The sequence below is a fragment of the Pelobates fuscus genome, chromosome 11 (genome assembly GCF_036172605.1).
Source record: "Pelobates fuscus isolate aPelFus1 chromosome 11, aPelFus1.pri, whole genome shotgun sequence".
NCBI classification, from domain to species: Eukaryota; Metazoa; Chordata; class Amphibia; order Anura; family Pelobatidae; genus Pelobates; species Pelobates fuscus.
This window is the reverse complement of record NC_086327.1, coordinates 141195834-141220749: the sequence shown is the minus strand read 5'-3', so window position 1 is coordinate 141220749 and position 24916 is coordinate 141195834. Positions and strand designations below refer to the sequence as shown.

General features: G+C 40.6%; 2 protein-coding genes across 2 annotated transcripts in view; one reads left to right on the top strand and one right to left on the bottom strand.

Annotated features, from left to right (window-relative positions):
- Positions 1 to 24916, bottom strand: part of MTOR (mechanistic target of rapamycin kinase) — a 112928-nt gene that overhangs the window by 67161 nt on the left and 20851 nt on the right. Inside the window, exons 23-31 of the mRNA XM_063435988.1 lie at positions 23976 to 24062; positions 20854 to 21021; positions 20055 to 20167; positions 18635 to 18797; positions 16118 to 16210; positions 15087 to 15230; positions 12430 to 12572; positions 12175 to 12337; positions 11433 to 11578 (exon numbers count right to left, since the gene is read on the bottom strand). Coding sequence (XP_063292058.1) covers positions 11433 to 11578; positions 12175 to 12337; positions 12430 to 12572; positions 15087 to 15230; positions 16118 to 16210; positions 18635 to 18797; positions 20055 to 20167; positions 20854 to 21021; positions 23976 to 24062 — 1220 coding nt within the window. The remainder of the gene's footprint in view (positions 1 to 11432; positions 11579 to 12174; positions 12338 to 12429; positions 12573 to 15086; positions 15231 to 16117; positions 16211 to 18634; positions 18798 to 20054; positions 20168 to 20853; positions 21022 to 23975; positions 24063 to 24916) is intronic.
- ANGPTL7 (angiopoietin like 7) lies at positions 7259 to 10800 on the top strand. Its single transcript, XM_063436801.1, has 5 exons — positions 7259 to 7849; positions 8503 to 8603; positions 8688 to 8882; positions 9460 to 9658; positions 10020 to 10800. Exons 1-5 carry the CDS (start codon positions 7480 to 7482, stop codon positions 10187 to 10189), a joined length of 1035 nt encoding a protein of 344 aa, XP_063292871.1. The 5' UTR covers positions 7259 to 7479; the 3' UTR covers positions 10190 to 10800.

The window sequence follows — 24916 nt, the reverse complement described above, 5'->3', positions numbered from 1 at the left end:
CCTCAGACCTGGTCCTTGGCCACCCTCTGGTTGTTTTGGCCCCTCATGACATCTCTGCCATCGTCAACCAAGTCCAGCTCAAGCACGTGTCTCCAGCCAGACACCTGCGCCTACAGTGTCATCTTCTTTTGCCTGACAACATTTCCATCCAAAGATGTCAAGTGCTTAATCCGTCCACTCTTCTTCCACTCCCTGAGGGGGGTATCTATTATGGATTTATCACAGATGAAACCTACATCTACCTGCTCTGTGGATGTATCAAGAAAGTCATGCATCCACATTTGTCATTTCATGAAGATGAGACACCTCTTTGTGAAGGCCCGGATTACGCCTTCTGTACCATGTGGTACAAGCCAAATATTACTCCCGAACCTTGCTATGAAGATGAGCTTTACCACTGGACCGATGTAAAGCTCACTGCACAAGACTTTTATTGCGACTCTGAAGGTAATAGCATGGTCTTGGTCCAACTACCTCAACAACTTAACTACCTCTACCGCCATTGGGATACCGCTATCCCACATATTCCTGTTACCAAGTTGAAGACAAAGTCATGGAATGACCTTGGGCCCATGGCAAAACTATGGGCCACCATGAATGAAGAACAGCTACAGGAAAACGGTATTGCCAAATACCCAACAACTGACCTTCTAGAAGCATGGCCACGCCATTTCCTGGAAAAGGAATTTCAAGACCTGGTCATAAAGAATGATTATGACCCAGAAACACCTCATGACTGTTTTGAACAGATGAAAATGGAAACAGTGCACTTACCAACTGTGCATGAGAACCCATTACCAGATCCGGATTTTACCCTGTTTGTGGACGGATCGAGATATGCCGATGAAGGAGGAACATATCACACAGGATATGCCGTAACCACAACAGATGAAGTCATTAAATCATCATCCTTACCGCCAGCAATGTCTGCGCAAGAAGCTGAATTACAGGCTCTGACTTCAGCATGCAAAATTTCCGAAGGAAAACGTGCCAACATCTATACAGATTCAAGATATGCTCTAGGCGTGGCACATGACTTCGGCCTAATTTGGAAGACAAGAGGATTTCTTACCACCGCCGGTACACCAGTCAAACACAGCACTGCAATCAAGGAGCTAATGGATGCCCTCCTACTTCCCGAAGAGGTGGCCGTTCTGAAAGTCAAAGCCCATGGGAAATTGGATACAGATGAAGCAAAGGGCAACCATTTGGCTGATCAGGCTGCTAAGTTAGCGGCCAGGGATCTGCAGGAAGTGGATGAAGAAGTGTCCAGACAAGAAGAAGAAGAAGTCCCTATTTTTGCTCTGCAAACTCTTCCTACTGATTTGCGAATTTTACAAGAACAACAAGCTGCAGTCACTCCTGAAGAAATCCAGAAATGGAAAAAGAAAGGAGCTGTCCAAAAGGACGGAATATATTACAACAACTTCAAATTTTGTCTTCCCAGAAATTTGTATCCAGCAGTTGTCCAATGGGCACATGGGCCTGCACACCTGTCAAAAGAATTGATGGCCGCCCTCATACAGAAGTATTATGAAGCACCTGGAATCACAACATTGATCAATAGCTTCTGCAAGGCCTGTGTCATTTGTGCAAAATGCAATCCAGGAAGACCGGTTAAAGTACCTGCGAAACACCTGGCAAAGCCCATGTACCCCTTCCAGCGGATTCAAATTGACCACATCCAAATGCCCAAGAGTGGGCCCCATGAATATGCACTAGTAATAGTGGACATGTTCTCAGGATGGCCAGAGGCATACCCAGTGGCCAATATCACTGCAAGAACAACCGCAAAACGCCTACTTACAGATATTGTATGTAGATTCGGACTCCCAGAAGTTATTGAGAGTGATCAAGGCCCAGCCTTTACAGCAACTGTGACTAAAGAAATTTGGACTGCTCTAGGGGTGACTCTAGCCTTCCATACCCCTTACCACCCACAAAGTAGTGGTAAAGTGGAGCGCATGAATGGCACTCTAAAAACCAGAATGTTAAAAATGTCACAAGAAACAAAGATGCCCTGGCCAGAAAGCCTACCAATAGCTCTATTTAGTGTTAGGCACACACCTAGAGGGAAGCATTCACTGTCCCCATATGAGGTCCTATTTGGGACAGCACCCAGACTAGGTTGTTATTATCCGCAGCAGTTGCAACTCCAATCAGATGTTTTAGTAGACTATGTAACTGAACTTGCAAATGTCCTAAACAAAATACATGCCCAAGTTTTCTCTTCAATTCCAGATCCCGAATTGGATACAGGTTCCCATAACCTACTCCCTGGAGATTGGGTCCTGGTCAAGAAGTTTGTGCGGAAAAATACCCTGGAACCAAGATTTGACGGTCCATTCCAAGTTCTCCTGATTACCGCAACCTCCGTCAAATTGGCCGGTAGGCCAAATTGGATCCACGCTTCCCACTGCAAGAAATCTCCTGCCCCAGAGGAAGCGAATATCGCACAAACATGTATCTCTGGTACATCTTCTCCTTAATTAGCCTTATGAAGGCCCAGCAAGTAGCCATCACCAAAGACATTAGTGGGTACACCTTCTGGTATAATTCATCATGCACCCAGGTGGCTACTTATACCTTTGACTACTGTGATATTGTAGAATGCCCATTTCCCACACCACAAATCCAGAGCATCTATAGAGATATCCCTCATTCGAAAGACCCATATGTTTGTGTAGTTGACAAACAATGGGGGCACAATTGTGATCACTGGGGGGCGGCGGGATGGAATGCCGGGCCTGCCTGGGGTTACAAACCAAAAAGTGCCGTAGCTAAAGTAGATGATCATGGTAGATCGCTTCTCCAGAGAATGACTTTGAGAAAGCCTGGGGGGAGCACACCAATGAAATTAATCCTTAACATTGAACGCCCAAGCCCGACAGATGCAGACCAGTATGTGATGGGAATGTACTGGAAAAAGGGTTCCTACCAGAAATTAGGGCATTTCTACCTCAAAGATATGTGCAACTCTTCTGAGTGGCAAGGGGCCACCCATATGGTCCCTAACCCATTAAAACCCCATATCCAGACCTTTCAGGACATGATGGCCATTGCTAACCCCACTTTTGAAGATACCATGGCCGCTGAAACAGGTTTTAATGATGTAAATTTATGGTTAGAATGGATGAAATATAATGCTAATAAGCATAATAGAACCGCATGTTATGTGTGTGGAGGTGCCCGGCCTCACCTGGGCACTGTACCTTTAATCCTACCTGTAGATATAGAAGAATGTATTTTAAGCCTTTTTGCCTATCACTATAATTTTAACAGGTCCATATGTATTGCATGGACAAAGGAGTATCCTCTCCTAGCCAAAGACGTCAAACCCCCTGATGGTATTACCGTATATAAAGGTAATTACACTTGCTATGCCATGTACGATGGTATTGGTAAATTTGTAGGTAACTTTTCCAAAGGCTATTGTGCTACATACAGAACTGTCCCTGTACGTCTGCTGCAACATCACACTAGGTCACTAGGGGACATTTATTGGTTGTGTGGGGATTTACAGCTAAGATCCAGAATGGACACAGAATGGTGGGGAGAGTGTACTTTGACTAAGGCCATTATGCCTATACATATTATTTCTGACACACACCTCAACACCCATGAGTTCAGCCACACTAAGGTTAAACGTGACGCCCCAGTGAAAGGAAGTTTTGATCCTCATGTATATATTGATGCCATTGGAGTGCCCAGGGGGGTGCCCAATGAGTTTAAAGCAAGAGATGAGGTTGCTGCAGGATTTGAATCAATTTTTACCATAGTTACCGCAAACAAGAATCTAAATTGGATAAATTACATTTATTATAATCAACAGCGTTTTGTTAATTACACCAGAGACGCCCTCCAGGGGTTGGCCGAACAGTTGCAGGCCACATCCCAAATGACTTTCCAGAATAGAATGGCCCTAGATATGATCTTAGCCGAAAAAGGAGGGGTTTGTAAGATTTTACCCGACACTATGACATGTTGTACCTACATCCCAGAAAACACAGGCCCTAATGGTAAAGTCACACTAGCTATAGAAAAATTAAATGACTTGTCTGAAGAGTTAAAAAGGAATTCTGGGATAAAAGATCCCTGGGAAAGATGGTTTGGTTGGATGACAGGATGGCAAAAGGCTTTAATGCAGATTGGTATGGCTATACTAATTTTTCTTTTTATTTTTGCTCTTCTCTTTTGTTGTGTCCTCCCATGTCTGAGAAAATCCCTCATGAAGACTGTTGACCAAGCGGCACCCACTTTGACCCATCTCGAAGTTGATGACCAAGAATTCCAAGACATCAACTCACCCTGTCTGCCGCTGCAAACATTCCCTTTTGTCGATAAAGTGCAGGAATTCTAGGAAGGGACTAGCTCAGGGACAGCGTCTGTCAGTGAATGGTAAAGGCCCCATGTGGAGAAGTGGTGGGTTAGCTGCCATGGGATACCCTTGGGTGTGAAGCGTTCGAGAGCCATACTGACGGATGGTTAGCCTATTAGGGTCAGATCTAGGGACAGCCTTGCACTTTGCATTAACATCTAGCTGGCAGCCACGGGGTTTCTGTGCCTTTGGGTTAACACGTCTTCTGATACTAACATAATAAAGTTTTATCTCTTAGAATCTAACATTTCATAGGGGGGACTGATGTGGAATTATTAAAAAATCTTTATTGTACTTGTATTGAATTATTGTACTAACTCCATTTTAACTTTATACTGTGACTTCGTCCTCCATTTTGTCCTCCTAACCTGACTTCTTCAATCCTCCATTTTGTCCTCATGACTTAACTTGTTCATTTTAAAACTACATTACGTGACTGAACTTCTCAACCCAATTAATACAGTAGACAAAGACCGTGTTTCCTTCAAGGACAAGTACCAGGAGGTGCTGGCTACTCCTTAAGACTTGCCGGCTACTCCTTAAGAGCTTGTAAGATAGTACAGTTTGAAGGCCACAGAACACAGTAGTAATGAAATGTTCTATTCATAAGAGACCTTGCACCTGGACATAAAGCCTGATATCACTGACCGTGTAAAATGACGCTTAGGACCCCCTTGTCCCCCACCCGTGTCCAGAATAATCCCACCTCTGATGGGTGGGCACGGGACTAACCTCTTAATTTTACTAACCAATAGGTAAGACACTAACTCCGTCACTTAACAATTAATCCAATTGATGATGTTTATTTGCTGATATTCTAATAATCAATGATGACGCAAAATGCCTCTTAAAAGGGCCTGCGCGCCCGCTTTTTCTTCACTTGCCAATAAACTTTCTCGAAGTTATTTTAACCTGAACCTCGTGTGTCAGACTTAATTACTTCAGCGTATATACGCAATTTAATTTATTGATTTGGACAGGAACAGATAGACTTTGAACATTTTGGTTTACTTTCAAAAAGTACCATAACACATATAGTGCGTCTCTTTAACACAACACACAGCAAAAACTGGATTTATTTGCTTGACAAATATAGCGGCTTCTGGTGGATATTAAAATGACTGCAACAGAGTTGTGTTGAACTGCATCTTCAAATTGCAAAACAGGATCGGTTAGAATCTCTGGTACTCTTAATTCTGTGCATTAGTATGATTAAAAGTCATTTTTCATGCTGTGAAGCAGCTGTTATATAAGGCAGCCTCATTCATCTTTTCTAACAAACGGAACCATTGCCAGGTACTTAACTGCATATGCTAGAAACTCCTTATGACCCTCTATACTATTTCCCAATATTGTCCAAGTTAAGGAATAAAGGCAAGAAGGTAAACTGAACAGGAGAATTAAGAAGGAGGGAAAAAAAGGGTGTTTGGATGGGGAAAGATAGCGGATTTGGGCCAAGCAAACATTTGACAAGTGGCTGTTGAGGACCGTGTGTATTTTGAGCATTTCCAAACAGCCATTTAAGTGGCTGAGAGTCATAGGAAATGCAGTCCCCAACAGATGTCAAGCCAGAGATAATCTATCATGCTGCTAGACATGAAAAAAAACAGGAGTTCTAAATAATGTAATTGTACCCAACAGTTTATGCCACAAGTTAGAATTTATAGTTTTCTTTCTTTAAAGCACGTGGGCCTCTATGACACAGGAGGTTATTTTTGAAAGTACAGAATGGAATGTCCCAAAGTGAATTAAAAACCAATAAACGTTTTAAACAGAAGAACACCTCACACTGTGCGTGTGCAGTTATAAAGTGTATAAAGTAGGTGGTTACATAATGGCAGCATTTAGCCCTGATTACTCCCTTATGTAACCTCCCGAAATGCTTTCAAAGTACCCAGATTCAGAAACCACATTGTTTTATAAGCAGCATTTAGAAGCTCTCAAAACTTCAGTTTCCAATGGCAGTGTTCAAAAAGTTCATTCACATGCCATCCAATCTCACAAGAGAGACAGAATGAATACTTTTTAACAATAAAAAAGCACACATATATTATTAAATATAATTTGTTTTGAGGCAAATCTTTGGCTACTGAATTGTGCTTTTTCCTTTCTTGCTGCACTGTGGGTACAAGAATTTCTTCCTTCTGTCTGCTCACATTCTTATAGGATGAGGGGACTGTTTTTTTGGCTTTCTGAATGAGAAGTGGCTCAAGGGACTTATGTTCCTGCTAGGCGTGGTGTCAAGGTCAGTCTGTGGTGGTATTACTGCCAGCACCAGTAGGATGTGTATAAGCCAGATGCCATGAACGGACATGTCAATAAGTGGCTCATTCTCTGGCTCACCTTTGGATTTTTTTTTTCTGTGATAGGCACAAAATATTCCCCTGGCCTAAAATCACAGCAGCTTCAGATGTGAAACTCACAAACGTGTTATATGAGGCATGAGATACACAAACCTAATGAATGCTTGAATGTTTCCACACCATTTACCAAGGAAAATAGCCTCCAATCACGGCTCTAAGTTTTTGTCTGGTGAGAAAAGACAAACGTCAAAAGACTTCCAGATGTCGGAAGCATAAAGGGACTTCAGCAGAGAACCAGACAGGCTGTTTGTGGATTATGTCACCTGAAAGATAATATGCTCCCTTTCCAGTTTGCACTGAGCACATGCAAGGTCTTCACTACAGCTGCTCCACATTCCTGCAAACCCCTCGCAAAGGGTTAATGGTGAATGTATGCTGGTGGACCATTATGCTACTGGGACAGAGACATGTTGCGGGGCCAAACCGCACCCCCCAAGCTTAGGTTCAACTGGAGGCTTCCAGCAAGCAGGCTGGCACTTGGTAAAGGGGAGGAGGGGAATGGATGGGAGGGCAATAGGGAAGGCTCCAGGAGATGGGATATTTAAGATGCTGTGAAATCTTATAGTGCAGATCACAGAACAAAGACAAACTGAGAAAGTAAGGAAGAAAAAGTCTCCTTCCCCAGACTCCAGCAGCAGAAGGAAAACAGAATATATTTTTTCCTCGATAAGAAGTCATACGACTTATCAGTATCCTTCACTGGAACGGAATTCCAGCGCACACTTATAGATAAGCAAGATGAATTTTAATTATTTTGCATTGACCAGTATTTTTATATTCTGCCTTGGAGCTTGCCCTGCCCTGACGCAGAAGGCTCAGAAGAAGAAGATTATTGGTGCCAATGGACTGTTGAAGGCACCTGGTTGTTGTGAAGAGGTGAAAGACTTGAAAGTGCAGATTGCCAACCTCACCAGCCTCCTGGCAGAGCTGACCAAGAAGCAAGAGAACGACTGGGTGAACGTTGTCATGCAGGTGATGAAGCTGGAAGGAAGCCACAAGCAAATGGAGACGAGAGTGACCGACGTGGAAGGAAAGTACTCAGAGATGAACAACCAAATGGACATCATGCAACTACAAGCGGCGCAGACCTTAACACAAACCTCGGCAGGTAAGAGACACCCTGTTACAGCATCACAGACAGAAATCAAGCCGAGAGCACCAACTAACTCTGTACACATACACGCATACAGACAGTTAAAATTCATTTTCTTTTACGCATGCCACTCAACAACTTCAAAAGCATAAAAATCAGCAATCGGTCAGAGAAGTCTCTTCCAGCTCTGACTTGTCGTGCTCTGGGTTAATACAATTCCAGGGCTAAACATGTCACAATTAAACACTGAAGATATAAAGAAGCTCCCTCCCTCGCACAGGATTAGTGTCAGAAAACTTTAAACCAAAACTCAGATGGGCTATCCCCTAGGGCAATTGGGAAATTTAGACAACTCAAACAAAATTGCTAAAATAAAATAAAAATGTATCAATGAAATCCAAGAACATTTTGGTTATCAGTCATAGATGTGTATAAACGCATGATACAGAGCAGAGATGGAACACAGATCAGTAAATGATGCTCTGATTTAAAAAATTTAGGTTAATAGTTAGTACCGAAAGCAAATATTTGCAGAGAGAATGTATGAGATTCTTGGTCTTTTCACAAAATACGGAGACCAGCCTGTAAGTCCTGAATTAATGTTGTTAGTTAGATAGAATAGGGCTTGGCATCCACTCATGATCTTAAGATAACCATCCTTTTAACAGATGCAGTATATGACTGCTCTTCACTTTTCCAGAAGAATTACAAGATCTCTGGGGTCTACAAACTTCCAGCAGATGATTTCTTGGGAAGTTCAGAGCTTGAGGTAAGATATAATGAGCAATAAGACATCTTCCTTCACTCCTCAGACGAAGGCAGCCCTTTAACATTGTTTTTGTTGACCACTAAGGTGTTTTGTGACATGGAGACGCAAGGTGGAGGCTGGACGCTAATACAGAGACGAAAGGTCGGCCTGACCTCCTTTAACCGTGACTGGAAGCAGTATCGTGATGGATTCGGCAACATCCGTGGAGACTTCTGGCTCGGAAATGAGCATATCTTTCGCCTAACAAGGAGGCCAACTATTCTGAGAGTTGAGTTAGAGGTGAGGATGCACTCAATATAAACATTAATCTACATTACATTACAAGGAGACTAATGGCTGCAGGTCTTAAACATAAATGTATGTGCTACATTTGTTCATCATACCGTCAACTGTGGTGAATTGAAATTTAAATTCCAAAATTTAGGTGCAGAATTATTTGAAACCCCCCAATTCAGTTCATTATACAAAATGTCGGTCAAACCCTATATTTTGGAATTTGGTTTCTAGTTCACTGAGCGATTTATTTACTAAACCAGAGATTGTGGAAAACTGACGAGAACAATTCTACTTTTAAGCCAAGTTAGCCAAAGCAGGAGAATTCATCACCCTGCCTAGTTTTCCATTCTGGTCACGGAATACAATAAGCAATTTCCTCAATAGTTCTTCTAATTCTTAATTTAAGTATGGAAAGTAAAGAGGGAAATAAATTAGGAGGTATTAGCGATATTTTCACCTTGCATACTTTGGTCTAAAATGTTCAATTCAATTTAAATTCTCAGCACTTAAAATATAAAAATGCATGTATCATTATTTTTCACAGCTCCATAACTGTGACTATCACTTTCTCTCTCTGTAGGATTGGGAAGGACGTGTCCGATACGCAGAATACGACCAATTCTCAATCAGTAACGGGCAAAACAGCTATCGTCTCTTCTTGGGGAATTACAGCGGCAATGCCGGCCGAGACTCCCTTCGCTACCATAACAACACCTCATTCAGCACCAAGGACAAAGATAATGACAAGTGCCTGGATGACTGCGCAGGACTGCGTAAAGGTAAAACCAAAAGTGACAGATTATAAAAAAGCATCACAAGCTAAAAGCTGAAACAAAATGTGATTTATCTGATCTACAGGTTAAACTGTACCGTGGGAGGGGGATTCCCTATACAATGCTCAGATACACTCTTACAACTTTTTGTCCACACTCTATTATCCACTGCTGTGCTAGATAAGTTATAAAGGATTACGATAGCCATAGCATAATGCTCTAGATGATACACTTTATACATTCTATCAATTCCTGGGTTAGACAAATTATGCATTATGTGGGGATTCTCTGCACAATATCCTATTCTACAACTCAAAAAAAAAAAAAAATTGAATCAGTACTAATAGATAACAATGTCTCTTGGCAGGTGGATATTGGTATAACTGCTGCACTGACTCTAATCTTAATGGCATCTACTACCGCAATGGAGATCACACCAAGCACCCGGATGGGATTAGCTGGTATGGGTGGCACGGATCTTCCTACTCTTTGAAGAGAGTGGAAATGAAAATACGCTCGCAAGACTTCCAGCCCTGAGGGATAAACCATGACAATTATATGTGTAAAGCAGCCAATGACCTCAACCAAAGCAGCGCCTATTCCTTCCCCGGCGCATTTAATTCCTTTTCTTTCTTGTAGAATTCACCTGCACTGTGTATGTAATGAGCTAAATGGATGGAGAGATGAGGAATCGACCATCCTGAGATATGGCGACAGCAGCTAGGGATGCAAAATAAGCTCCTCTTGCAATAAAGAGATGTGTGTGTGATGACTTAGGTCTCCTGATGACAGTGACAGAAATGCTTAATGTCCTTCAAAGAGTTTAAGAGCAATGAACTGAGGGGTGAAATAAACACTGAACCAAGACCATCTCTGGGAATTCCAGTCCCAGGGGAAAAGAGATATTTAAAGAATAAAAGTGAAATGATCCCCATGACAACCACTAGGAGGCATATCTATGTCCCATCACAATCTAGTAGAGTGTTATTCTATAAACTTGCCACCCCATGTAAAGATGTGTATATAGACCATTCCTCGCGATGTGATTGCTTTAGAATACTGTAAAGTCTATTTTTATTTCTTTCAAAAAAATAACTGGAAAGAACAGAACGTATTGTGGCCTGATGGTCAAAAAATAAACTTTTTTTTTTTTTTAAATATTTATGGAGTTGTTTATTTGTTTAATGTGAACGGGAGTTCTATGAATAGTGCATAAAGTCACTAATGGGTATTTTCTGGGTAAATGTACAGACTGAACCAGGTATCCTCAATTCTCAGTCCTTCAATCTGCACACATTCATACAAAATAAAACACAGAGCGATAAATGGTAAAAAGCAATATAGGGAGCATTGAAAAGGGAAAAAAGGAGAAAGTATAACAAAGGGACAATTGAGGGTGAGGGGCAGAGGAGGGGAAGGGATGAGTTATTTTAAAAAAAACAAAAAAACAAGGCATACCAGGAGGGAAGCTGTAAGAAGGAGAAGGGAGAAGGAAAAAATAAAGTATATTTGGACTTAGAAAATTTACAATCAATTGCACAAAATATTTCCAAAGGCCACAGCAGGCTGCCATGAAGCACTGTGTAATTCAGGCAACTGACAGCTGACAGCAGTTTCAAGGCCTAAGAGTAAGAAGGTGTGGAATGTGAGGTGTCAAAGGTCACAGACCACACACTGACAGAGATACAAATATATCACTTCTCCTCAAACCTCCAAAAGAGGCCACAGAAATACGCAGTCACCCTCTCCAAAAACAGCCTAACAACACGAATGGCCTTACCTGATGAGGGATTCCAGAATAGCCGGCGTTGGACCTTTCTGAAATTCCAGTTCCTTGTAATGAAGAGCCTTTGCATAGGCTCGACACTTTGCTGCTCTTTCTCCAAGAAGCACAACCCCATTGTCATCTCGAAGAGGCAAAGGACCCTGATAAATAGAAAATGAACGTTATGGACCTACCATGTGCGCTGACAGGGTACATGACAGCAATCAAAGCATGGCCATTGATCTTGAGGAAGATCCACATACTGAGAAACTGCTGCTGGCAGAGATCGTTATCGAAAACTAAGATAATCATAGAAAATGCACTGGTCGAAGAAACATCATCATGTTATTTCAGTATCTGAGAAATTCACCCCACAGCATCTCAGGATCAGACAAATCCTCTCCATTGGTGTAAAGGATCAGTAATGTCTGGATATGAACGGAAATTCCATGACACAGATTTATCTACAGCAGGAATCATGGTCAGTGACTTTTGGCCTTCCAACTCCATGCTATAACCCTCATATTTCCAGAATGCATAAAAGGAAAAATAGGCAAATGTCATCACATTAACATGCATATCCCTAATGTGCAATTGATATAAACGAACATACATTGAAATATTGCAGTTCGTGTTCTATTTAAATCCATAAAGCAATAGATCATTTTTAAATGGTCTTCACACAATTAGCAATTCAGGAGTGAGCCAAGAAGAAACCATTGACATGCCAAGCAGGGTATAATCTACGAGTACACACCTTGTCACTGTGCTCCATGAATTCTGCCAGGTTCAGCAATGTTTGTGTGACTTCCGCAATGTCTTGGGCAGTGAGAGCCAGCTCAATACTCCGGATCAGCTCATCTTGCTGATCTTCATTAAGCTCCGACCAACAGGACAGAAAGGCTGCATTAAACAAATCTCTGCAGAAGATGGGAAATTAGTAGTATTAAAAAAATAAATAAAACCATTAATGTAGAACTTGCTCTAGAACCAAGCATAAGCCACAACACACCTGGCGAGCGGGTTATACGCCTGGGCCAAAGACCAGCAAGAACGTAGAGAAGGAGATGAGGAGTCTTTCAGGAGCTCTACACTCAGCCGTCGCAGCCATTCCAACCAATCGTCTTTGGAGACTCGTCGAGCAGCTCCCCAAGCCTGTCAGTTAAAAGAATTGTGTTAGAAAGACCTGGTTTCATGCACGGTAAGGTTTTTGCACCTGGCAGGCCTAGGTATTATCCGTGCTGGAGAGGAAGTAACTGCAACTTGCTCAAATTCCACCTAAGAAATCCTCACACCTTTTGTCTATTCCTTATATTTGATGCCTTTGTTTTATACTGCTGCATATACACACAGGTCAAGTCATAGATCAATGGACACTTCAAAGTGAACGTGCCATGAATTGTTTAAGCATTATAGATATAAACCATTAAAAATAAATCAAAATAGAAAAGTAAAACCATAAGATACCGATTCCCTGAAGCTTTCATTATTTGCAGCAAATCCTGGAATCTGCTTTTCCTCCAGTACCCCACATAGTCATCCATGAAATGGTTACAATCCTGGCACTACTTCTGGTTCGCTCAGCTTACAGAATGAAGCTGGCTGTGTACGTTGTCACAGATGCACATACTCAATTTCTCATTTTAAATACGAATATGTATTATATAATACTGGAAAGAGGTCTAGGGGAAATTTTGAGCGGTTTGTTTCCCGCTAGGTGTCTGGAGACAGAGTGGGGGAAAGGTCCTAGTTGTGGTGCTTGCAAGGAGTTTTCATCCCTATATTGGCTTCCCATAAGATATAGGTCTTAATTTAAGATCCCGATACTTGCTTACAAATCTCGACACAATGCTGCCTTTACCTACGTATACTCACTAATACACAGATATGTCCCATCTAGGCCCCTACGCCCTGCCAGAGACCTACGTCTAACCTCTGTTTGTACTCCTACATCTGACGCTCACCTTAAAGACTTCTCTAGGGCTGCACCGTTCCTAGGGAACGCCCCTTACTCTCGGTTAGACTTTCACCCAATCTCCACTCCTTCAAAAAAATCTTTGAAAACTTATTTCTTTAGAAAAGCATATCAATTAAAGGGACACTATAGTCACCTGAACAACTTTAGCTTAATGAAGCAGTTTTGGTGTATAGAACATGCCCCTGCAGCCTCACTGCTCAATCCTCTGCCATTTAGGAGTTAAATCCCTTTGTTTCTGAACCCTAGTCACACCTTCCTGCATGTGACTTGCACAGCCTTCCATAAACACTTCCTGTAAAGAGAGCCCTATTTAGGCTTTCTTTATTGCAAGTTCTCTTTAATTAAGATGTTATTGTCCCCTGCAATGTTAATAGCTTGCTAGACCCTGCAAGAGCCTCCTGTATGTGATTAAAGTTCAATTTAGAGATTGAGATAATTATTTAAGGTAAATTACATCTGTTTGAAAGTGAAACCAGTTTATTTTTCATGCAGGCTCTGTCAATCATAGCCAGGGGAGGTGTGGCTAGGGCTGCATAAACAGAAACAAAGTGATTTAACTCCTAAATGACAGTGAATTGAGCAGTGAAATTGCAGGGGAATAATATATACACTAAAACTGCTTTATTTAGCTAAAGTAATTTAGGTGACTATAGTGTTCCTTTAACTGAACAGCTTTCCCTCTCCGCACCGATTCCTCTCCTGAAAAACAAAACTATAAGCCCTCAATGAATACTATCCTAGCAACCTACTTCTCTACCCTACCGTTACCTTTTGTGTCACTATACCCCACTCCCTCTAGCATGTAACTTCACTGAGCAAGGCCTCAATCCCTCTGTTACTGTGTCACTATAGCCCACTCCCTCTAACATGTAAACTCACTGAGCAGGCCCTCAATTCCTCTGTTACTGTCACTATACCCCACTCCCTCTAACATGTAAACTCACTGAGCAGGGCCTCAATCCCTCTGTTACTGTGTCACTATACCCTACTCCCTCTAGCATGTAAACTCACTGAGCAGGGCCCTCAATCCCTCTGTTACGGTGTCACTATACCCTACTCCCTCTAACATGTAAACTCACTGAGCAGGGCCTCATTCCCTCTGTTACTGTGTCACTATACCCCACTCCCTCTAGCATGTAAACTCACTGAGCAGGAACTCAATCCCTCTGTTACTGTGTCACTATACCCCACTCCCTCTAACATGTAATCTCACTGAGCAGACCCTCAATCCCTCTGTTACTGTGTCACTATACCCCACTCCCTCTAACATGTAAACTCACTGAGCATGGCCCTCAATCCCTCTGTTACTGTGTGTCCAACTCGTCTGGTTATAAATACGTGTCTGTTAGCCCACCCATTGTATGGAACTTGTTGGCACTTTCTAAATAACTATACATCCTGCAAAAAGTAGTTTTTGCACTTCTGGTGCCTGGAACACTAATTTCATTCTAATTAAAATTTCTGTTAGCTCTTTGCATACAGATTTTTAAAGTTGATACACTGACATATAAATTATACTAATCATATATTTCTCCCTTTGTCCTGTCAATCTACCCTTTGTGTGATCCTCATAATTTGTATTTGAGACCGCCTCTGATTTCAGCTCACCTCCTGAGATACCTGTCCTTTCACATGACACTCAGGGGCAGGTATCTGTGACAGTGGACCACATATATGGCTGCCTTTCATACCTTTTGCAAGTTGGTAGTGCTGACATGCAGCTTCTTCATTGGTCCAGTATCTAATGCTCCAGCAAAACTATCACCGAGATTCCCTCTTAGCAATCGGTGCTGATAAATCAAGGGATCTTCTTCATCGTCAGCAAGGGTGTAACCCTGAAAGTTAGGAATAAAATATATCACTGTACAGTCTCTACAGCACTACTATACTTTGTGATCCTCTTGCACATCGCAGAAGGTGAATGTTGTGCAGTTAAATCTGTGTGTTGCAGATGAACTGGAGATAAGGTAGAGAAATTTGTTAAGGTATCTTAAAGGAACACTATAGTTACCAGAACAGCTTAATGTAGTGGTTCTAGTGTCTATAGCCTGTCCCTGCGAGTTGAGTGCTGTAAACGCTGTCTTTTCAGAGAAAAGGCAGTGTTTACATTGCTGCCTAGTAACACCTCTAGTGGTAGTCACTCAGACAGCCACCAGAGGTACTTCCTAGTCCAGTGCTGCACAGTGTAAAGCACTTCTGTACAGCGTCTCCATACTCTGTATTTGATTCAATGAATCTCTATGAGGAGATGCAGATTGGCGGAGTACAACATTTGCTGCGCATGTGCAATATCCTCCCAATACTTTCCTATGGAAAAGCATTGGATTGGCTGAGAACATCAAGACTGGTGATCACAGCCATGGAGACGGAGCCACCATGACGTGGGAGAAAAGGGGAGTAAAAACACTTTTCCCATAGAATGGGAGGGTAGTAAGAGTAACTAGTTAAAACACCATAGTGTCAGGAATACATTATAATGTTCCTTTAAACACACACACTGCGTTTGCACGGTTTGGATGGAAGCTGTTATATGATATACTGTAACCATCTTCTACTGAAGCAAACCTATCATTGCAACCCCATCCTTACTGGTGCTTAATGCACAGCTGTACTCTGTGCCTCTTGTAGTGTTGAAAGATACACAGTTCAATCTATTTAAGGAGTGCTTAATGGCTGCTAATTTATTAATGTTCAAGTTAAAGAAAATGTAACCTACCCTCACCTTAAGTATCCTGCAGGTTAGGATCTCATAACGCTGGTGCATTATCCGATGTCTCAGCAATACTTTGTTCACCATTGGAATAAATATCTGATACTGGAGGAATAAAAACAAACAAAAAACAGAAAAAACAAATATATAAAAAAACAAAAGTGTCTACAAATGTTGAGCTTCTGTGTAAATACAAGCCAAAACATAAATAGCAGTAATCTGACAATAGTAGAAGGTAAAAGAGAAACGATTAAATTAGTCATTCGGATTCATATTTCCTGCAGACTGAACTAGCGATGGCCAACATTGATACGCAGAGGATTGGGTCGTGCCAAGCTTACAAATCTCAGCCTTTAGGATGGCTGGGCATTATAAGAAATGCAGTTAATATCTGCAGCAATAATGACCAAACCTTAATTAAAAAAACTCTAATGCAGAAGCAAATGTTAAACTCAAATCCCTTTGCATTCATCCCAAAACAGTCTGAATTTCTAGATTAAGGTTTATTTCAATAAGACAATCATACTTATTGAAAGGAGAATTTCCACAAAATCCAAAGCTTGAATATGTTGCCATGACTGCCTCCTTTACACACGGAAAATCAAGGAAAGGCACCCCCAAAAAATAACGAATCACAACGTGGGTACCCCCAAAAAATAACTAGTCACAAAGAGGGCATCCCCAAAAAATAACGAATCACAAAGAGGGCATCCCCAAAAAATAACTAGTCACAACATGGGCATCCCCAAAAAATAACGAATCACAACATGGGCATTCCCAAAAAATAACTAGTCACAACATGGGCATCCCCAAAAAATAACGAATCACAACATGGGCATCCCCAAAAATAACGAGTCACAACATGGGCATTCCAATGAGTCAGTAAGTCCAGGTAAAGTACTCTAGGTCTATGAAAACATTCTGAAAAGGTTATTCATAAAGCAGTCATCAGCTCTAGGAAGGGAAAGTCTACATAAACTTATTCAGGGTAAGAGAAGTCATGGCAGCTGATTTTTATAAACCTATCATTTTTCAAATCTAATCTGACTTTTATATCGCGTCTCAAGATATTTTTTTTTTTGTAGAGGGGCAATTGGAATGCTTTGTGTGTTAAGTAATGCTTTTATCTAATGTAAGAAGGAAGAACTGGAACGTATGGATGGTAACAATACAGAATCTGAATATTTTATTTGTGTTTGTCGAAAAGTTAAATAATGTATTAAAATATATTTGGAATTATTAAATATATGAAGGGAAAATAAAACTTGTTTTGCTTTGTAAAAAAGTAATGGCACAAGACCCCATCACTACATTGTATGGATGTTAAATAAGTAAAATGAAAATCTAAATCTTTTCAAGTTCACCCTCTGTCCTTTATCACATAACCAGGTTTTATGGAAACAAATCTCTGGAAATTAATAGTGAAAAATGTCCAAAATGTAAACTAATCTGTATGGATTTTAATTTTAAGAATAGTAATGTTTATAAAATTTGTGTCTGGCTGCTAGAGGTCCAATTCTAGTAAACTGGTTCTGGGAGGCAGAAGTTTTGCACAGCCCACGACACAGACCTTTGCCTTCCTTCCTCCTTATCCAGTTTGGTGTATTACAGAGCAATGGTGAGAATACACCCTCATATACAGGGTGTGACGACATGATTCACGGGGGTCTAGATAACCATGCCTCCTTCCTAGACTAACCAGCATGCACTTGCTGTAGTCTCCCATGCACCCATTCTGGGATTCGGACAAAACTGCAGCACAAATGACCCCCAATACTTTCACAAAAAGGCACGCACTAGCAACAATAAAGCATATTGTACATGTTGGATGAACTAAACAATTTACACCAACATTTTCTTATCAACATTAAATGGTTTAGAGAAATATTATATTATTTAAATTAAATAAACCATGTGAACATAGCTATAATAATTACAGATCAGACAGTTTTCAGAATGGAGGAAGTCTTGTAATTGCATCACAATTATTAAACATTTTAAATTTACTGATCATACAAAAATACTACTTTTAGCCTTTGAGGAGGGAAGCTCCACCTGGGGTTTCTTGGACTGAAATGTTAAGCTCCCATAATATGACCGTGCAGGTTTGAGTAATTGACTTACTAAACAGTTTCTGGCAGCTCAAACTCAGGAAACAATAAGGAAAAAAAAAACAAAAATCTGACACACACACACAAGCTACATAATGGGGAACAGAATATTCAAGATCTATTCATGCTCTAGAAATCCAGCATGTCAGATTTTTCTAGCACAGCACTCGCCTCTCATTCCTTCTTTTTGCTTGCAGTCATTTTATAGTGTACATATATTTTAAGCGCTACCCATTTCTAAGAACGTTTCATAGAGTGTACCCAGCACACGATGCCAACTATTTTTCGTTATGTAGGCTGCGATAAAATAAATGTGCTAAAGAACTGGGTGCACAGCACTAAATGGAAGGAGAAAAACATGGAAAAACAAACAGAACGGTAAATAAAATAGTAATATACTCTGACAAAGGAACAGTACCTTCTTTCCTAGCTGGAAAACCAAAGAGGAGAGGGTATCCATTCCGGTTTGCCTCAGCTCTGGGCTGGAATCCAGTGTGCGAACGATAGGATGGATTATACGGGACGCGTAATCTGTGAAATCTAGCGATTCTGTCAAACGATCCACAGTCTCTAACGCGGCTCTAAGGATAAACAGACCCTTAGATTCTACACTATGGTACTTACCCATAGATAACTCTATAACAATATCAGTTAAAAAATGTATACAACTGTATATGCAACTCAATATTCAAAGGTGCTAGTCAGATCTAAAATGTACTTTACGTTTTAAATCGCAGGATGTCTTAGGTATGGGATGCGTGACTGTAAAGGCCTATTGGTGTGCAGTGCTAGTGCGAGTCTCAGCCACCTCTGATCTGGAGGCCACAGAACAAAATAACAGCCAAATTCAGTTTCAGTAGTGGACAAGAATTAAACTCAAGACAACGTGATGATTTAGGTCTTCTTATAATTTCAGTGTTAGAATGTGCACCGTAACAAAGCACGGCATTTTACCAATACAATGTAAGAGTCACTATTGGCAGGAAAGAATAAATTGTACATGCATGCGTGCCCAGCATTGTGGGAAAGCACATGTGAGTGAGCCACTTAAACCATTATTTATATTAGCATCTGAAAAAGCAAATTGTACAAACTAAATGGTTAAATCAAGCAGATTTAGTTATTTTCCCCTGAACAAGAAAGTTGGGGACATCATATCTTTTAATATCAGATTATTTATACTCTCACTTCCTTACTGTTGTAGAATTATAGAATTTATGAAATCAGCATAAGAGAATACTTTATCAGGGAGAAATGTGCGTCAGCGGAACAATGTGTTCATCAAGAATGAAACATTGTGGCCGTTGAGCGACATGTTGATCTCAATAAAGTATGTGTCAGCTGAATAATAAAATGTGTATCTACTAAAAAACCTTGAAAATTAAGCTTTGAAACCAATAATGCCAACTACTCAAAATTGTTGCCAAAGCACCCCTCCCATCGAGTGGACACCTCGTGCTAACAAGATGGCACCTACATCCTGTGCCCACTCCCGTGTCAAGAATGTCACCACCTCTTGATGGGAGGGCATTTGACTAACAACTTAACACCTAAACCAATTAATAATGTTTACTTGTTGTTATCTTGAATTCTTCAGTGATGTAATAATGCCTTTAAAAGGGTCTGCGCACTCATTTTTGGATTAAACCATTCCGAAGTTCTTTCATTAACCTGAACCCTGTGTCTCAGTGTGAATTTACTTCCGCGTGCACGCAACTTTATTATTTTTAATTTGGACAGGAACAGATAGTCATTCAAACTTATTGGTTTGCAGAAAAGAATCCACATCACTTACCATTATATATATTTTTCATTATTATTACATGGCAGTTACTTACTTTCTAGCCTGCATGGGAGAATCTTGTGAATCAAAAAGCTTTACAATTGGTGGTAGCATGAGATGTAGATAATCATCCAGGTTTGCTCCAAACATCTGAATTGCATTCAGCAGCTGAAAGAAAATTTTACATCCATTATTGATCCAAGTAATGAGTGTACATAGGGATTGCTAATCTTTTCTGTTGCACATCTTAGGGTTGTAACGTGATTAATGCCCAGTGTTCCCTTCACAGACCTTCCTCTGATGTCATCAGTAAGGGTGTAATAGGAGAGGGAGAATATTTCACAGACCATGGCTACAAGACTTACAAACTGAGGTATGAGAGTGGAGAGAAGGATGAGAGGATTTTGGTGTATCTCTGCCAAACACAGAGGTAGGAGCAGACAGGCAGTTTATCACACATGAGCATATTAAAACCTGACACAAACTTTTTGTTTATTCTATCCCCACATCCATCAGGGCCACATTAAAAGTATAAATATTATCCAAAACTAACAAATATGTTAAAGTTTAAAATATCAATATAAAAAGTGTAAATGAACCACAAAGAGAACGTGGAACTTGGTAATTATAGTCCCATTTTGGCCTATTTGTGGTAACCTTTTGACTCTTCCAATCAGTGACCACAATCTCTATGCTCCACCCATTCAAAGATACTCGTTATATATCAAAGGTGATACAAGAATCAACATGAGTTGAAACGGTTTAAATATAAAGAAGATTATAAAACAAATTTAACACCATGACAACGCTCTTGTAACACACCAGGACAAACAAGTGTGGACATTCCCGCTTACCTTAATGGTGACTGCACGGCCTGGGCTACTGTCATGCATAAAGACACGTAACATGTGAGGGATGAGCTCTGGTAGATAAAGCTTGAACTCCCCTCCAAGCGCCAGGACGATCTGCTCAATCAGGAGGATGATGGTGCTCTGGATTGGGTTATTCATCGTCCAATAGTCCTGTTCGGAGCAAGACAGCGCAACCTATAGTACATAAATGAGTTGGTTGACAGTACCAGAAAAATACAGTTTTTCCTGCAAAGGTCACGCAGCAAAAGCTTAATGACACAGGATGATAGCAGAATAATATCAGAATCCCTTTATATATCATCTTGGACTGGATTTTATTCGGGATTACATTTTTATTTTTAGGCCCGGAAGATAAATGCTCAGCATGTGAGGTTACGCAAAAACCTGGCTAAAGCTAAAAGACTTATTCCCCATGAAAACCCCAAATACTTCCAATTGAATGTTTCTCAAGTTGCTGCAACGTACAGACTCGTGTTCAGGAATCACAGGAATGTGAAACTGTTGAGAAGTGGCGCCCCTACCTGCTCTGCCTAAGTTTTAGTAGCTATACAATGCTTACATTGCAGGGTTCAATACGCCTCTAGTGGCTGTCTACCGGTTAGCCACTAGAGGTGGTTCCGCTAATCTCCAACAGGAGCTTAGAGATTTTCGTCCCCAATGCTCTTCTATAAGGTGCATTGGATTGGATTTTTAGAAGTGCGACGTTGCAAGGGGCAGATCAAGTGGATGCAGAGACAGTGGAATGAGGCAAGTAAAAGCCTTTTTTGTTTTAAAGATTTATTTATATTTATGGGGAATCTAAATCAAGAGGAGAAAACTATAGCGTTAGAAATACGGGTTTGTGTTCCTTTAAGTGCACTGCATTTACAACAAAGCTAATTTTTCAATACCGGCTCCAGAGTGGGCCCACACTTTGAGGGGGAGGAGGGGACAAGCTGTTATTTAAGTTTTGTGAGCATTTTAAATATTTTAATTGCTTAAAATATTCATTAAGGAGATTAAACAAAAGCATGTGCCAAAGTATTCAAGTTAAAGGGTCTCTCCCGGGACCTGGACAGAGATTTTAACACTCCAGGTAAGATAACTCACCTGACGCAGCACAAAAAGAGACCAAAGAAAAAACAACACTAATAAACAGTTCCTGTAGTTATCTTCTTCTCCAGCGTCTGTTTCAAATGAGAAGAGCACTGTAGCATTCAGACAGGCATGACTGCTGAAAGTGCTTTTATTCAAATCTCAAAAGGCACTCTCAGTAGTACACAAAGCATGCTCGGGTGTTTCCATGATCGTCTGAGGATTCAGCGTATTACGTATTCGGATGACATCACATGCATGCACACTTAATCCTTGCCGACACCAATGCGTGCGTGTGATGTCACATGTACGTACAATGTTCTTCCCATTCATTTGAAAGGACGGAACACTGGCTGATTAATTGCAACCCTTTCCGCCTCTCAGTAAGCGGAAGAGGAGGCATTCCCAATCCCTGGGAAAACCTGCAAAATGAAGATATTCAGAAGTGAGGTTTTTTCTTTTTCTTTATACATTATCTATATATGTATATGAAGCGCATTAGCAATAAAGTGGGGGCAGATCCAGCCTGGAGTGACAATAAAGTTATCTGCAGCATCAGAAAGCAAGCAGATTGTGTGGGGATAATATGCTGTATGGAATGAAAGCGAAACCAAAGAGCAAGAAGACGTTTCCACCAATATTTCTAGAGAAGTGATGCTAGATGGCATGCATATTAACAAGCACAGCACTGCATGGGAGGCCCAAAGCGGAACAAAGGAACTGCACATTTTAGCCCAAAGCTGGATAAATATTGTGTTTGGAGAAAGGCTGCAAACGCTATCATGTGCAATAAACATTCTCCACAATCCCAGGCTACAGGAATCTCACTGCATATGCCGGAGCAAACAAGTACTGGTAGCTATTTACATTGAGTAGGTGTCCATGTCCACACCTATTGGGTGGGTTGGGAAATGGACCCGCCTAGTGAAAGCAAACAGCAGCTAATAAAAGCAAGCCACCATAAAATGTGTATCAGCAATGCAGCTATTAGTATCCCCAGTTTTGTAAATTATTGAAGAAATGTGAAATAAATTTGGAGGGAGATGTATACACACACACAATACATCTGTCCCCTGGATTGCATGAATGCTAGAATGGTTCTTTACAATGTATCTTTTATGGTGGCGATGTGCAGCTAATGCAAATTACAGAGAATTCATTTTATGTTGGTAAGACCTACAAGATTTTTTTTAAGTAAAAATGTTTCTTCTTTGCTTTACATTTACTTGTGTAAATCTCTATAGCAGACGTATAGAAAAGTTCTTACCAAAAAAAAAACCTTGTTCAAATAGTTTGCAATTTGCTGCAACACTTTGATCAAAGTTGGCTTACTACCCTGTAAACGGTACAATGTTGGCAAGCAGCACTAGGATGTCATAAGGGTGTAATAATTCACACTGGACTATAAAAGTGCAGACAACAAATAACTCATTATTCACGAAAGCAATACTGGTAAGAAATAGCTGCTGGACAGCTGCTGATTATCTACCTTGCTTTAACCAGCAAATTCAGGAGGCATGGCCAAATGTAAGATTTAATATACAAGAAAATGCTGGGCTTTAAAGTCATTATCCAATTTATAATGTCATTTGTTTTCTACCATGTCCACAATGTACAACTTTACATTTTCTATTTTTCAGAGAAATTCTCTATTCCTTCGCTGTCAGTACAGATACATAAACTACTATAATGGTGGCTCCTGGGAATGGGAACTGACTTTTAGTGTAAATAGCGCCATCTCCCTGTGAAATGCTTTGCTTGGCATTGTGGGAACACACTGAACCCTAAGCAGAGTTGTGGAACATAGTCCACTTAGCATGCACCATTTCTAAGTCGTATATTTGCTTGTAATTTTACTATCACAATGTACAGATTGCATTGAAATACTTACCAAATGCAGACCCGGTCACCTCGTTGTTTGTGAAAAATAGCTTGACCTAAATATTGTCTTTTTTTTTTTTGTGCCACTGTTTAACGAGATGTGGCTAAGAAGCCAATTAGGCTAAGTGTAATCCATTGTTTCTACTTACTTTTATAAGAGCAAAGATTTCTTCCATGTATGGGCGGATATGACTGCGTACAAATGAGACCAGCATCCCCAACTGCTGAAACATGAACTGTGGGCCACAAGACAGGTTTGTGAGATAATATGTTGTATATGGTGTAAATGTAAGCCAATACAGTTTCTCTCCCACGAACAAAAAAAAAAAAAAAACAACAAAGAAACACAAAACCAACAGTAAATCGAGCATTTAAAAACTAATTGCAAGCAACATTCTTTCACAAGTCAGACTGAAAAATTACCTCCAAGACAGTTACCACAAACGCCAACGCCAACACCAAATGCAGTGAATATTGATTTTAATTAAAATAACATTAGGTTCTCATTGTCCTCTTCTTTCTTCCACTTGCTGTTCTCTATTTGCTACCCCTGTTTACACCACCCAAATTGGCAGCTTACTGCATGTTATGGTATTATTATGAAGAACTGAAGATGTATTTAGCTAGCCTATGTTAGAAAGCACAGCCTATGCAGTCTTCTAAACTGATGCTTATCACTATACGTGACTGAATCAAACAGGTTGTTTTATTCAGGTTTTTTGTTACCTCAAAAGATAGAATAGGGGCAATGTTTGTTATACAGAGCCTGCATATACTATGACTGGTCATTTAGAGTATGTAGCTATTATGACAGCTGAAATGAAAAGACATTGTCAAGCAATTCGGCACATCTTATCTCTTCAGGGCTCAAAATTCCCCCTTGCCTTTAGCTCTAGGGAGTAGAACGTCAGCCTTGGTGTATATGCTACGGTGTGCAAGTAACTTAAAGGAGAAACTAGATAGGCTTGTGCTAAAAACAGTAACAGTGCCTCCAGTCAGCAGGTGACCAAACTTTGACGCCACAGGTATAAAATCCAGGCAGGTTTAATGGATGAAGAATAGCAATGTTTCAGCTCCTGACAGAGAATTT

Coding starts and splice junctions, on each gene's coding strand:
- ANGPTL7 (XM_063436801.1), top strand. CDS start 7,480: ATGAATTTTAATTATTTTGCATTGACCAGTATTTTTATATTCTGCCTT. Junction 8,604..8,687: donor TGGGAAGTTCAGAGCTTGAG/GTAAGATATAAT, acceptor TTGACCACTAAG/GTGTTTTGTGACATGGAGAC. Junction 9,659..10,019: donor CTGCGCAGGACTGCGTAAAG/GTAAAACCAAAA, acceptor GTCTCTTGGCAG/GTGGATATTGGTATAACTGC.